We start from the raw sequence: 16081 nt of genomic DNA on the forward strand, positions 1-16081 counted from the left end.
CTCTCATATTTCGCGATAATACATACCGTCCTGCCCTTCTTTGAACTTTTTCGATGTACTCCATCAGTCCTATCCGGTAAGGATCCCACACCGCGCAGCAGTACTCTAAAAGAGGACGGACAAGCGTAGTGTAGGCAGTGTCCGTAGTAGGTCTGTTACATTTTCTAAGTGTCCTGCCAATAAAACGCAGTCTTTGGTTAGCCTTCCCCACAACATTTTCTATGTGTTCCTTCTAATTTAAGTTGTTCGTAATTGTAATACCTGGGTATTTAGTCGAATTTATGGCTTTTAAATTAGACTGATTTATCGTGTAACCGACGTTTAACGGATTCCTTTTTTGCACTCATGTGGATGACCTCACACTTTTCGTTATTTAGGGTCAACTGCCAATTTTCGCACCATTAAGGTATCTTTTCCAAAACGTTTTCCAATTTGTTTTGATCTTCTGATGACTTTATTAGTCGATAAACGAGAGCGTCATCTGCAGATAACGTACGACGGCTGCTCAGATTGTCTCCCAAATCGTTTATATAGATAAGGAATAGCAGAGGGCCTGTAACACTACCTTGGGGAACGCCAGAAATCACTTCTGTTTTACTCAATGACTTTCCATCAATTACTACGAAATGTTACCTCTCTCACAGGAACTCACAAATCCAGTCACATAACTGATTGTTGACACTGACATCTGTTGATTGGTTACCAATACGAGCCCCTAACTGCCAATCCATTTTGTGTTTTCTGGTAACACATTGGAGCTCAGAATGTGTTTCAGCATTCTACAGCAAACTGATGGTAACGATAAAAGTACGCAGATTTTCTCTAATAAGCTATGAGAAAACGGGGATATTATCGAACCTGTTCCTACCACGCAGGACACAGTGCACCAGACAGACCCTAAGACAGGCCTGACTCTACCAATTACACTGTTATCAGTTGTACACTGTGTATGTCCGACGTCAGCGTACAGTAATCTCTCACAGATGGCAGCACTAGCAGTGGTGGGTATATAAAGCGTGTCGAGAAGGATGTAGAGAACCCCCCCCCCCCCAAATTCTATAAGTCTCTCCAGATCCTTGAGCGTCGTGCACTCCGCCTCGCCTTCCGTATACGCCTCCCGTCCCCCACGTGGATCGTCTGTGACCTCATTCCTTTACCCCATCTGCTCCTATTCCTCAAACATATCCGCATACTCTACACCTCCCGCCGCATTGATCCCCCTCACCCCCTGGTTGCTCCTCTCCCCTCCCATCCTCGCCCCCTGCCACATCTTCACTGTTGTGTCCCCCCTACCCTCCATCTCTACACCTTTCATCTCCTCACCCACGGTGGCTTCCATCTACTCCCCCTCCCGGATGATACCCTCTCTCCCTCCATTTATCCCTCCTATCAACTCTGATCCTCATTCCCCCTCCTTTCCTCTGTCCTTTTCCCGGGCTCCCTCTCCCCCCCTTCCATCATCTTTTTTTCCCACCTACCCTCTCTCTGCCCCCCTTCTCTCCCCCGATTCCTTTTGCATTTCCCTCCTCTGCCTTTTTCCATTCCCTCTCACGTCTGCCCAGCCCGTCTCCCCCCTTGTGAGTCCTCTCCCTCCTTTGGTTTCCCCTCCTTTTTGATTTTTCCTCTCCTCCCTCCTTGTTTTCCCCCTCATCTGTCCAGGTCCCCCCCCCCCCCCCCAATCTGCCCTTGGCTAGGGAGTGTCATCTTTGTGCCGACATTTTCGTGCAGTTTTTTACAGTGAGTGTTCAGTGTTGCGTGTCTTTTCGGAAGTGTTACGAACAGACATCATACTGTCACTGGGCGTGATTTTTTATCTCATGCGAACAGAAACAAGACTGTCGCCATGTTTTTTTAATTGTGTGTCTACTATGTTACTAGTCTGATTCCTTTGTATTTTATTAGCATTGCCTACCCCTTTCCTTTATGTTTTAACTTTCCACAATTTTCCGCCGTTTTACAATTTAAGTCACCGTTTTATCACCTGCTTTTATTGTTTCTTTTCTTCTTACATTTTTAAAAATTCTGTAGGCTGTAGAGCAGCGTACTAAGCTGCTGCCAGCCCGCCCCCTTTCGGGGGGAATTGAAATTCAATAAAGGAAAAAGAAAGATGTAGAGAACAGTGCAGTCATTGTCGTAATGTAGGAACGGAGCGATTTATCTGACGCCCAAAAGGGCATGATCTTTGGCTTTCGGGCCAAGAGTGGAAGCATTTCCGAAAAGGTTTAACTACCGTTCACATGCCGCCATGATTGAAGCATACCGTGCATGGAAAAATGGCGAAATGGCGCTATTCAGACCAGTGCTGACGCTACTGTAGTGCACCACGGGCTGTAGGTGACAGGGATGAACAAAAACTGAAAACATGTGCATGGGCGAATAGACGTGCAACTGCTGAGCAAATGATCGCCCATATGGACCAAGGTGCTACCAACAGTGTCTCCTCAACGACTGTTCAGCAGATGTTGCTGCGTACGGGCCTCCACAGCAGGCATGCTCACTGCTGTTCATTGGTGACGGAAGCCAGTGCCACAACTGGACGTCCACTGAATGGTGACAGGTGGCCTTTTCAGATCAATCACGTGCTATGCTTCATTGGCGTGTACTGCGTGAAACATCTGAAAGCAGACACCCTGAAACAATCACCAAAAGGTCCAGGTTGGAGGAGGGAGCATTGTGGTCTAGGGAACGTTTTCGTGACATTCCCTGGATGACCCCGTCATCCTCGACAGCGCACTGTACCAACATGAGTTTGCATCCATCCTTGGGGACCATATGCACCCCTATATGCAGTTTGTTTTACCTGGTTTCCATCAGCAGGACAGTGCAGCGTGTCACACAGATCACAGTATAAATCCATAGTTCACAGAGCACCAGGATGTGTTTACCATACTCTCCTGACCACCAAATTCCCTGGATCTAAACCCAATCAAGAATCTGTGGGAACACTTCGATCTGCCTGTTCATGCCGTGGACCCTCAACTGAGAATCCCAGTGCAGTTGGCCACAGCACTGGGGTCAGCATGGCTTCACATTCTAATTGGTACATAGCAGAACATCATTGACTCTCTTCTTGCACATCTTGCACAGGTTCACACTGTATAAGTGGGCTATTCAGGCTTCTGATAGGTGGTCGCTTTAATGTGAGTGTACAGTGTCTATACAAAGCAGGATGTTTAAGTGTGTTTCTGTCATCTGCTCCCCTGGATCGATTCCAATCAAATTTTGCATAGGAACAGCAGACCTTATGAGCATCAGCACTGTGTGGTTTATACCCTCATAGTTCCAACAGGTGCGAAGATACTGGCACAAACACGTTTTTCGTAGCCCCTAGCCTATAAGCTGCCCTGTACGACAGGTATGTTCAGTGGGAAGAGCACCAGCCTGCCAAACGAACCTGCTGTGCAGGGCAGCCTATGTGTTGGGGGCAAGAAGTGGTATTCTGGGCCCTGACATGCAGACTGCCCTGCATGAGAGGAGTATCATGTTGGAGTAGTATTTGCTGCTGTATCGACATGCTTTGCACGGCAGCCTGTATGTCGGGGGCAAATAAATGATTTACAAACCCTTGAAATGTAGCCTGCTCTCCATGACAGGTGTGTTGTGGGAGTAGTATTGGCCTGCATTATTGAGCTGTATTGCAGGGGCTACACATGGCGATGAGTATGGTTGGGGACAGATTGAGATGGATAGAGGAGGGGAAGGACAGAGCGAGGGGAGGAGGAAATTGAAAGTGAGAGGGAGGAGGGGGAGCTGCGTAACACAGGTGCAGGGTGTAGAGGGGTAGTGGGCAGGTGGAAAAGAGAGGGGGGCGGAGATGGAAAGAGAGATGTGGAGAAAAATATGGTCAGAGGGAGTGATAGGAAGATGTGGTCAGAGAGGGGGAGGAGGAGATGAAGAGAAAGAGACAGTGAGGAAGAGGTGATACAGATGGGAGAATGGAGTGGACACACAGAGGGAGAAAGAGATGGAACAGGGAGGGGAGGAGGAGATGTGTTCAATATATGTGTTAAATACACATGCAGCTGAAGCCGCAGGGAAAAGGATAGTTGACTATATATGTATGTCCATACAGCCGTCTCGATAGTAGAACCTCAATTATGATGATACGAACATAAGGACAACACGAAAGTGGAGAGAATCTTCGGCCCGGCCGAGAACCGAACCCAGGGCCCGTTCGCTTGGCAATGTGCCGCGATAGTCACGCAGCTACCGAGACAGGACGTGGGTCACAACCTTGGGGTGGTAACACTCATTTCCCAAGACTTCATACAAACGGGCCGTCATTTCGACGTCACACGCTGTGTCGTGTGTTATGAAAGCACGCCGTCTCGAGGCAACGGCACATTGAAGGTTTATACAAAAACGTCGTTCTTGGTACAATTTGCTGGAATTAAACGCGAAGTAATGACGTATCGGTGTTTAAAGCCTTCATGAGTTACAGCACAAACTCAAAAATTTCGTAAGATCATCGTGGTGCAGTAGTTGTGAGTGTACTGTAAAGTAGGCGATCATAACATGATCGAAAATGGCATTTTCGAAGCTGTCAAAAACGTGCATTGTTCATTGTCGACGATGTGACGATGATTTGAAAATGGGTCTTGGCCCGAAAGTAGTCATCGAATGAATAAAAAGTAAAAATTTGCAACTTGGACTGTTTTTTTCGTTCTACTGAGAGCTCTCTCTCTCTCTCTCCCTCCCCTCCCTCTCTCTCTCTCTCTCTCTCTCTCTCTCTCTCTCTCTCTCCCTCCCTCCTTCCCTCTCTCTCCCCCTTCTCTCTCTCACACATACTTACTCTCACGTGCGAGTTCTCATTGTCAATAATTAATATAATATTTGATTAGGACTTCTTTAACCAGCAGTACGCCGTTTTTTGTCAACTTATAACAACAAATCTTACCAATACCAAGGCGTTTTCGAGAGATTCTCAATGTGCTGTTATTTTGAAATAACATTAATTCATAGGACATAAAATAAAGCAGCTGCTGCTTCAATTAATCTGCTAGAATTGCTACCCACCCTTTCCAATTGCAGACCAACTCCTGAAACTACTTTTCAGAGTTTCTAGACAGTGTTGTTGAGACATCTTAATGAACACTGTCGAATATATACGTTATTGGATTCAATGCCAGCTGGCCTCAGATTGTTTTTTTCTTGTAAATAAGCAAGTCGTCTGACTTTCGGGGTTGATGAAGGCGTATGAAGAAAAATAGTTGGTATAACTTTTTCAGCAAATTTCGGAAATAACTCTTGCAAATACTCTAATTACTCCCTTATCCTAACCCAGTCCACACGAATGCAGAACTTTTAGACATTTATAAACACCGTAACTCCGTGATTAATATGCCCTGCAGTAAAGAAAATGTGTAATGTCCAGTTATCTGCACTTCAGGCAAATGTTCTTGTTTCGAACGTCATGTTCGCTTCTTCGGTACGGCATGTGAGTCATAATGACGTCACGTGTGCATGAACTCATGTGTACCCGGCGTGGAGACGTGACAGAGCGGTGGGAATGAGCTGTCGTGTTCGGGCGCGCCCGCTGCCACGTCACGGGTGTGGCTGCCCGGTTTGTTGGTGTATCAAAGCGAACTATCCAACGAGTCTACAAGGAATGCAGTAGCTCTCGCGGTCTCGGAACAGCGGTCTTAAACAGATCCAGACCGACAGCGACCAGAGGCGAGTGCCACTCCTTGTCGATTTCAATTCCGACAGAAACTGCTACTGTCAGTGTATGCAGGCCTACCTTCACCAGTCTAGGAGAGATCGCTAATAAGAAAACTGCATGCAGTGGACGTTTGTAGTCGGGTACCTCGCGTCAGTCGTTGCTCACACCGTCATCTGAAGTTCCACGTCTTCAGGTGACCAAGCAGCGCAGACATTGGGAAGCAGCTGGCTCGGGCCGTGTAATGTGCTCCAACGAGTCACTATTTTGTCCCAGTTCAAATGATGCAACGTCTAGTGCACCAGCGGTCCAATGAAGTGTTTGAAGTGTGTAGTTCAAAAATGGTTCAAATGGTTCTGAGCACTATGCGACTTAACTTCTGAGGTCATTAGTCGCCTAGAACTTAGAACTAATTAAACCTAACTAACCTAAGGACATCACACACATCCATGCCCGAGGCAGGATTCGAACCTGCGACCGTAGCGGTCGCTCGGTTCCAGACTGTAGCGCCTAGAACCGCACGGCCACTCCAGCCGGCGGAGTGTGTAGTTTGCGTCGTAGTTGGTTCTACGATATTCTACAGTGAATAACGTCCTCTCGCTCTCTCTTTCTCTGCTTTTAAGGTGCTGAATCCGCTCATTCATGTTACTATCAGCCTGAACCAGGATGTTTCTTCCAACATGCCAAATTTAAAAGAAATCAAAATCCCCAAGACAGGGAAAGTCTGGCATAAGTTCGAAATATAGCGCGTACTTCAATGCGAGGTGCTTTTAATAATTTCCACAACGAAATTCTGTCTCGATATCTGCCAGAAAACCCAAAGAGATTCTGTCCATACATAAAGCACGCCAGTGGCAAGACGCAATCAATACCTTCACTGCACGATAGCAACGGTGAACTCACTGATGACAGTGCCACTAAAGCAGAGTTATTAAACACGATTTTCCAAACTTCATCACCAAAGAAGACGAAGTAAATATTCCTGAATTCAAATCAAGAACAACTGCCAAGATGAGAAACATAGAAATAGATATCCTCGGTGACGCACAGCAGCTTAAATCACTTAATAAAAGCAAGGCTTCCGGTTCAGATTGTATACCAGTCAGGCTTCTCTTAGAGTATGCTGATACCATAGCTCCATATTCAGCAATTATATACAACCGCTCGCTCACAGAAAAATCCGCACCTAAAGTCTGGAAAATTGCTCAAGTCACACCAATACCCAAAAAGGGAAGTAGGAGTAATCCGCTGACTTACAGGCCTATATCACTAACGTCGATTTGCAGTAGGGTTTTGGAACATATACTGTATTCGAACATTATGAAGTACCTCGAAGAAAACGATTTATGCGCATATCGTGGTCGTGCGGTAGCGTTCTCGCTTCCCACGCCCGGGTTCCCGGGTTCGATTCCCGGCGGGGTCAGGGATTTTCTCTGCCTCGTGATGGCTGGGTGTTGTGTGCTGTCCTTAGGTTAGTTAGGTTTAAGTAGTTCTAAGTTCTAGGGGACTTATGACCACAGCAGTTGAGTCCCATAGTGCTCAGAGCCATTTGAGCCAAAACGTTTTATCGACACATAGTCAGCATGGATTCAGAAAACATCGTTCTTGCGAAACACAACTGGCTCTTTATACTCATGAAGTAATGAGTGCTATCGACAGGGGATGTCAGATTGACTCCATATTTTTAGATTTCCAGAAGGATTTCGACACAGTTCCTCACAAGCGTCTTCTAACCAAACTGCGTGTGTATGGAATATCGCCTTAGTTGTGCGACTGGATTCGTGATTTCCTGTCAGAAAGGTCACAGTTCGTAGTAATAGACGGAAAGTCATCGAGTATAACAGAAATAATATCCGGCGTTCCCCCGGAAGTGTTATAGGCCCTCTACTGTTCCTGATCTATATTAACGACGTAGGAGACAATCTCAGTAGCCGTCTTAGATTGTTTGCAGATGATGCTGTCATTTACCGTCTTGTAAAGTCATCAGATGACCAATACGAATTGCAAAATGATTTAGGTAAGATATCTGTATGGTGCGAAAAATGGCAGTTGAACCTGAATAAAGAAAAGTGAGTACTAACAGAAATCCGCTAAATTTCGATTACGCGGTAAGTTACACAAATCTGAAGGCTGTAAATTCAACTAAATACTTGCGGAAACGATCACGTAGGTAATATTGTGGGTAGAAGCAACCAAAGACTCCGATTCATTCGCAGAACACTTATAAGGTGCGACAGGTCTACTAAAAAGGCTGCTTACACCAAGCTTGTCCGCCCTATTTTGGAGTATTGCTGTGCAGTGTGAGATCCGCATCAGATGGGACTGACAGATGACATCGAAAAAGTACAAAGAAGGTCAGCTCGTTTTGCATTATAGCGAAGTAGGGGAGATAGTGCCACAGGCATGATAGGTGAATTGGAGTGGCAATCCTTAAAACAAAGGCGTTTTTCGTTGCGACGGGATCTGCCCATGAAGTCTCAATCATCAGTTTTGTCCTCCGATTGCGAAAACATTCTTTTGACACCCACCGACATAGGGAGAAATCATCATCACGATAAAAAGAGAGAAATCAGGGCTCGCACAGAAAAATTTAAGTGCTCGTTTTTCCCGCGCGCCGTTCGAGAGTGGACCGGTAGAGAGGCAGCTTGAAGGTGGTTCATTGAAACCTCTGCCAGGCACTTTGTTGTGAATAGCAGAGTAATCACGTAGATGTAGGTGTAGACGTAGAACATACTCGGCAACCATGTGTTTTCCTTTCTTCTACATCTTCGTTATGAATATGCTGTGAACGCTCACGTCTTCCAAGATGACAACACCTTGTTCTAGAGGTAGCACACACACTTTTGACGAACAATTAGGCACCTTGTTGCGCCTTGACTGACCCACTAAATCACGCGATTCTAGTTGCATAGAAAATGTCTGGGACTATTTGCAAAACTGGATAAAAAGCTGCAATCAACACCCCTGCAACGTGTTAGCTCTGCGGTATCCAGTGACCACTGAATGGCTTAGCTGGATGCGGCATACGTGGAGAAACTTGTAGTCTACATTTCTTGCCGAAATGAAGCCGTTGTCAAGGCTAGAAGTGATGATACTTGATGTTAGCCTGATGTCTTGTGGCTGTGACTAATTCTTTTTGTCTGACGTGCTTATAATGATGTCTACCAGTGTGTATAGGCCACGCCGATGTAGCTTAAGCAGTACGATTATCACTTTTAGTTGTGAAGCCATGGTAGTTGAGACGGCATTTAACTCTGACACATGATCTGTATCTTTAGCTGTGAAGCCATGATAGTTGAGACGGCAGTTAACTCTGACACATGATCTGTGTCCTAGAAGAAAGTTTAGTGAGAGGAGTCTTTCTGCTAGGGTACATGGGTATTACAGGGTACAAAAGGGTGGACGTAGCAGCCATTTCAGTGTGCCATCCCCCTACGTGGTATCGACTCGCTGTTGAGGTACAGTCATATGCGTCGATGGGAAGATGAGTGGCTGGAAGTGACAAACAATAAGCTGCGTCTAGTAAAATCCCCATTACGGCCGTGGCGTACACCTCTTTCCAGCCACGCACACGGCATGAAGTCCTCCTTACTCGCCTTCACGTAGGCCCCAGCCGTATGACTCATGGCCTCTTGTTCCGACGAGAGATCCTCCAGAATTCTAATGTAGAAAAACTGCCGCATAAAAAACTTAAAAGCAGGTATTTACGGTGAAGCTAAGCAGCGTAAGTCACTTAATAAAGGCAGGGCCTCCAATCCAGAACGTATACCAGTCTGGTTCCTTTCAGAGTACGCTGACACAATAGCTCCATACTTAGTATTCATACACAACCGTCGCTCATCGAAAGATCCGTACCTAAAACCTGGAAAGTTGCACAGGTCACGCCAACACCCAAAAAAAGAAATAGAAATAATCTTCTGAATTACAGACCCATACCATTAACGTCGATTTCCAGTACGATTTTGGAACATATACTGTGTTCGAACATCGTGAATTATCTCGAAGAAAACTATTTACTGACAAATAGCATAGAGTCAAAAAATATAGTTCTTGTGAAATACAAGTACTTCTTTACTCTCACGAAGTAATGAATGCTGTCGACGTGGTATGTCAAACTGATTCCACATCTTTAGATTTCCAGAAGGCTTTCGACACCTTTCCTCACAAGTGACTTGTAATCAAATTGCGTGACTATGAAGAATTGTGTCAGTTGTGTGAGTGGCCTCGAGATTTCATATCAAAAAGGTCACAGTTCGTAGTAATTGACGGAAAGTTATCGAGTAAAACAGAACCAATATCTGACATTCCCCAAGGAAGTATTACAGGGCCTCTGCTGTTCCTGATCTACATGAACGACATAGTAGACAATCTGAGCAGCCCTCTTAGATTCTTTGCAGATGATGTTGTCATTTACCGTCTTGCAAAGTCATCACATGGTCAAGACCAGCAAAACGATTTAGACACGCAATCTGTAAGATTCGAAAAGTGGCAATTGACTCAAAAAAATGGAAAGTGCGGAATCATCCACATGAGTACTGAAATAAATCCGCTAAGTTTCGGTTAGACGATAAACCACACAAATATACGGGCTGTAAATTCAACTGAGTACTTAGGGATTACAATTACAGATATCTTGAACTGGAAAGATCACATAGATAATGTCGTGGTGAAAGCAGACCGCCGGCCGGAGTGGCTGAGCGGTTCTAGGCGCTACAGTCTGGAACCGCGCGACCGCTACGGTCGCAGGTTCGAATCCTGCCTCGGGCATGGCTGTGTGTGATGTCCCTAGGTTAGTTAGGTTTAAGTAGTTCTAAGCTCTAGGGGACTGATGACCTTAGAAGTTTAGTCCCATAGTGCTCAGAGCCATTTTTTGAAAGCAGATCAAAGACTGCGATTTATTGGCAGAGCACTTAGAAAGTGTAACAGGTCTATTAAAGAGACTGCTTGCACCACGCTTGTCCGCCCTCTTCTTGAGTATTGCTGTGCGGTGTAGTTTCCGCACGAGATGGGACTGACGGAGGACGTCGAAAAAGCTCAAATTAGGGCAGTTCGTTTTGTACTATCGCGAAATAGGGGAGAGAGTGTCACTGACATGATACGTGAATTGGTGTGGCAATCATGAAAACAATGGCGTTTTTCGTTGCGGCAGGATGTTCTCGTGAAATTTCAATCACAACCTTTCTCCTCCGAATGCGATAACGTTTTGTTGATGCCCATCTAGAGAGGGAGAAATGATCATCATACGAGGGTGGTTTGAAAAGTTCTCGGCATCACCACGATAGGTCGGCGCTAGCGCAACGAATTGTTCACGTGATATCCATTGGACTGTTGCCTGTAAACATGTGCCACGTCAGTGCTCTTGGAAGAGAGTTGTGGCGGTGACGCTGTTGTTGTTCCCGTGTAGTGATTTGCGAAGATAGAAAAAAATCGAGATTCGAGCAGTGATTAAGTACTTCGTAAAGAAATGTGCGAAAGCAGAGGACATTCATGCCGATTTCCAGAATATACTGGGATACTCTGCTCCATCATATTCAACTGTTGCCAGGCGGACAAATGAATTTAAATTTGGTCAGGAGAGCTTAGATGATGATCCGCGCAGTTTTCGACCAAGATGTGTCACTACTCCAGAAATCAATGCTAAAGTGCACAAAATGATCATGGAGGATCGCCGATTGAAAATGCGTAAAATTGCTCACGCTTGCCAGATGTCATCTGAAAGGGTAAATCACACTTTAAGTGAAGGATTAGAAACGAAAAAAATTATCTGCAAGATGGGTGCCGCGACTCTTGACGCGCGCCGGCCGCGGTGGCCGTGCGGTTCTAGGCGCTGCAGTCCGGAACCGCGGGACTGCTACGGTCGCAGGTTCGAATCCTGCCTCGGGCATTGATGTGCGTGATGTCCTTAGGTTAGTTAGGTTTAATTAGTTCTAAGTTCTAGAGGACTGATGACCTCAGAAGTTAAGTCCCATAGTGCTCAGAGCCATTTGAACCATTTTGTCATCTTCGAGACTCTGTATCTAAAGGCACTGTCTGCCAAGAACTCCGTAAAACGAATTTTTACGGACGACCTGCTGTACCGAAACCATTAGTGACGACAACTAACGCAAAGAAGCATAAAACATGGTGTCAGGGACATAAATCCTGGACGGCTGATCAGTGGAAACACGTGATATGGTCCGACGAGTCAAAGTTTTCGTTATTTCCAACATCGGGCCGGGTTTACGTCTAGAGAACGCCAAAAGAAGCCTACAGTGCTGTTTGCTTGGTTCCAACGGTTAAGCATGGAGGTGGAAGTGTGATGGTGTGGGCGGCCATATCATGGTATTTTGCTGGTCCCATCATTACTCTCAAAGGCCTTGTTAGAGCCAACGATTATGTGAACATTTTAGATGATCAGGTGCACCCCATGATTTAAATGTTGTTCCCCAACAATGATGCCATATTTCAGGACGACAATGCACCCATTCACACAGCCATGACAATGCAATCGTGGTATGAGGAGCGTGCAAGTGAACTGCAGCGTCTTCCCTGGCCAACAAAGTCCCCGGATTCGAACATTATGGAACCCTTGTGGGCGGTATTGGAGCGCAGACTCTGCAGCAGATTTCCGCCCCCCTCGTCGCTACAGGAGTTAGAAGAGGTTCTAATCGAAGAGTGGCATAACATTCCACTGGAGATTATACAATCCTTATATGCCAGTATTCCGAGAAGAATCGCAGCTACATTATCTACATCTACATTTATACACCGCAAGCCACCCAACGGTGTGCGGCGGAGAGCACTTTACGTGCCACTGTCATTACCTCCCTTTCCTGTTCCAGTCGCGTATGGTTCGCGGGAAGAACGACTGCCGGAAAGCCTCCGTGCGCGCTCGAATCTCTCTAATTTTACATTCATGATCTCCTCGGGAGGTATAAGTAGGGGGAAGTAATATGTTCAATACCTCATCCAGAAACGCACCCTCTCGAAACCTGGACAGCAAGCTACACCGCGATGCAGAGCGCCTCTCTTGCAGAGTCTGCCACTTGAGTTTGCTAAACATCTCCGTAACGCTATCACGCTTACCAAATAACCCTGTGACGAAACGCGCCGCTCTTCTTTGGACCTTCTCTATTTCCTCTGTCAACCCGACCTGGTACGGATCCCACGCTGATGAGCAATACTCAAGTATACGTCGAACGAGTGTTTTGTAAGCCACCTCCTTTGTTGATGGACTACATTTTCTAAGGACTCTCCCAATGAATCTCAACCTGGCACCCGCGGTACCAACAATTAATTTTATATGATCATTCCACTTCAAATCGTTCTGTACGCATACTCCCAGATATTTTACAGAAGTAACTGCTACCAGTGTTTGTTCCGCTATCATATAATCATACAATAAAGGATCCTTCTTTCTATGTATTCGCAATACATTACATTTGTCTATGTTAAGGGTCAGTTGCCGCTCCCTGCACCAAGTTCATATCCGCTGCAGATCTTCCTGCATTTCGCTGCAATTTTCTAATGCTGCAACTTCTCCGCGAAAAGCCGCATGGAACTTCCGACACTATCTACTAGGTCATTTATATATATTGTGAAAAGCAATGGTCCCATAACACTCCCCTGTGGCACGCCAGAGGTTACTTTAACGTCTGTAGACGTCTCTCCATTGAGAACAAGGTGCTGCGTTCTGTTTGCTAAAAACTCTTCAATCCAGCCACACAGCTGGTCTGATATTCCGTAGGCTCTTACTTTGCTTATCAGGCGATAATGCGGAACTGTATCGAACGCCTTCCGGAAGTCAAGGAAAATGCCATCTACCTTGGAGCCTGTATCTAGTATTTTCTGGGTCTCATGAACAAATAAAGCGAGTTGGGTCTCACATGATCGCTGTTTCCGGAATCCATGTTGATTCCTACAGAGTAGATTCTGGGTTTCCAGAAATGACATGATACGCGAGCAAAAAACATGTTCTAAAATTCTGCAACAGATCGATGTCAGAGATATAGGACTATAGTTTTGCGCATCTGCTCGACGACCCTTCTTGAAAACTGGAACTACCGGTGCTCTTTTCCAATCATTTGGAACCTTCCGTTCTTCTAGAGACTTGCGGTACACGGCTGTTAGAAGGGGGACAAATGGGGACCCAGCCCCTTATTAATAAACCATTCCCAAGTAAGTGCTGGTGTTCACATTATTGTGCCTGTCCCCTGTACATGTCCTGTGAACATGAACGTCCACTCTAGTCATTCAAGGTGTTCTTTTTGTTTCTGAACATGAGTGTATAATATAGCGACCTGCAGCAGGATCTAAGCCTTCGAAAAGCATCGAGATTAGTAAACATTCATATCAGTGAGAGGTTACAATGTTTCTTATGGTTAGTCAGGCTGTTGTTTTCAGCAGTTTCAGTACGAAGCGTCATATTTGACGAGCAAAGCGCAGCGGAGCAACTATAGTGACGGACGAAGCTTACGGTTGGCTGTCTCCGGTATCCACCATGGCTGCCTCGCTGTCAGCTGCTGACTGGACCAGAGTGGAGTGACAAGAGAGAGAGAGAGTCTGCTGTCCTCTTCCCTCCTTGAAACAAGTCGGCGCAACCGCTAAAAATACGGCCGCGTGCTGCCGCCGCCGCTTCTGCTGCTACACACACGTGTGTCGCGTCTGGCTGGCAAACTGCGCTGCTGCTTGTCACACGCAGAAACTTCCCTTGTCTACTTCTGCGAACCTCTGTCCATAGCCGTACTCACGCCGCCATTGGCTACGGCCGCTGCTTCTTCCTCGACAACTCGAGCCGGTAACCTAGTAAGGCGGCGACGGTGGGGAGAGAACAGCTGACTGAGCGCGCTAGGGGAAGGCGGGGGAGGGGAGGGAATCTCAGCTACGTGCGCTCGTCTCTTGTCACAGTGAGCGGCGTCGCGGACTCGCCGATAGCCAATTCCCACGTGCCGACTGTGTATACGGGGCTTTCCAAAAAGTAAGGTGATTATTCAAATTGCACGGGCAACGTACATTCGATTATCGATCTTTTCAAATGTGTGAAATCCTATGGGACTTAGCTGCTAAGGTCACCAGTTCCTAAGCTTACACACTACTTAACCTAAATTATCCTAAGACAAACACACACACCCATGCCTGAGGGAGGTCTCTAACCTCCACCGGGACCAGCCGCACAGTCCATGACTGCATAGGCTAGGCGCAAATTAGACGCGTATAGCACGGGTGGTGTGACACGACATGAAGGCTAGGCGCAAATTGAGACGCGTATAGCACGTGTGACGTGACACGACACAACAGCGCGACACGCACGTGCCGCACGGGTCGCGCTGGTGCAGCGCACATTGCGACGCGTACACCGTACTTCGCACGCGCCGACTGGCGACGCTCTACGCTGACAGAACCGAAGCGCGCGCAACCTCTTATCTTTCTCAAACGATTTTACAGGAACTATTCACTGAAAATATTTTATTTTTGCCTTACTTGTAGCGTTATATGTCAGCTTCGTGGCGAAGTGCCCATCATCTCGCTAATGGCCATTCTTATTGTGATGTACACATTTTAGTAAGACACTACGCAAAACTCAAAACGTTTGCAACGAAAATTAGGGGTCTCTATGCTTTTACGTCTGCTGCGTATAACACCATATGTTGCTGCGTATGAAATTTAGCTAACATGTTGAATTTTTCTTTAGACTTGGGAGGAGGTCTCTATCTGCCTCTGATCTCGAGAAAATGGAACCTATGTAGCACGCTCACTTCCAATCTCACGCCCGCGAGAATGAAATACTCGCAACATCTCTCATATCTCCTAAACCGCTCGAGACATCGAAACGAAAGTTTGGCGAATGATAGCACACAAGGAGGAGAGCATTTTGCCAATTCGTAAACACACGGAACTTTCTTATAACAGTACTTTCTTATAACAGAACTTATACTTCCCGTTTTATTTTATTTTTTACTCCAGTGACTGTAATTTTTTAAGAATTATCGACAGCTAGCGAAGCAAGAGATTCCTAGTATGAAAATAAACATGAAATTTCTTCTCTTATGTTACTGCAAACCGACACTATGACGTTTCTCGTAAGCTACTGAGCTCTGTTATTGCCAATTACTTGTTTAATGAGGCACTCCGTTTCAGAATTCTGTCGCAATAGCTGCTGTGAGATGAATTTGGCAAATTACACTGTGACAAAGGAAGTACAATTAACCCTGTCACCCTCATAAACGGTGATGCTTCTTCGAATGAGAAACGGTTAACCACTAACACAAAAATAGAGTGCCAATTCTGTTGAAATTTTGGTGGAATCCCCGTAACCCATCGTATTTATAACACTGAGCGACTGGATTGGAAAGTTACCAAAGGATTTTATTCCTTCTCCTGATCTGAGCAGTATTAAAATAATGACGAGCGTTCCTTCAGGGGGAATGATAGGCACATGCCAGG

General features: G+C 46.0%; 1 protein-coding gene across 1 annotated transcript in view; it reads right to left on the reverse strand.

Annotated features, from left to right (window-relative positions):
• LOC126474953 (purine nucleoside phosphorylase) overlaps nucleotides 1-14414 on the reverse strand; it is an 87205-nt gene extending 72791 nt beyond the window's left edge. Inside the window, exon 1 of the mRNA XM_050102472.1 lies at nucleotides 14115-14414. Coding sequence (XP_049958429.1) covers nucleotides 14115-14140 — 26 coding nt within the window. The 5' untranslated portion in view covers nucleotides 14141-14414. The remainder of the gene's footprint in view (nucleotides 1-14114) is intronic.
• Between the last annotated feature and the right edge of the window lie 1667 nt (nucleotides 14415-16081).

The sequence above is a fragment of the Schistocerca serialis genome, chromosome 4 (genome assembly GCF_023864345.2).
Source record: "Schistocerca serialis cubense isolate TAMUIC-IGC-003099 chromosome 4, iqSchSeri2.2, whole genome shotgun sequence".
NCBI lineage: Eukaryota > Metazoa > Arthropoda > Insecta > Orthoptera > Acrididae > Schistocerca > Schistocerca serialis.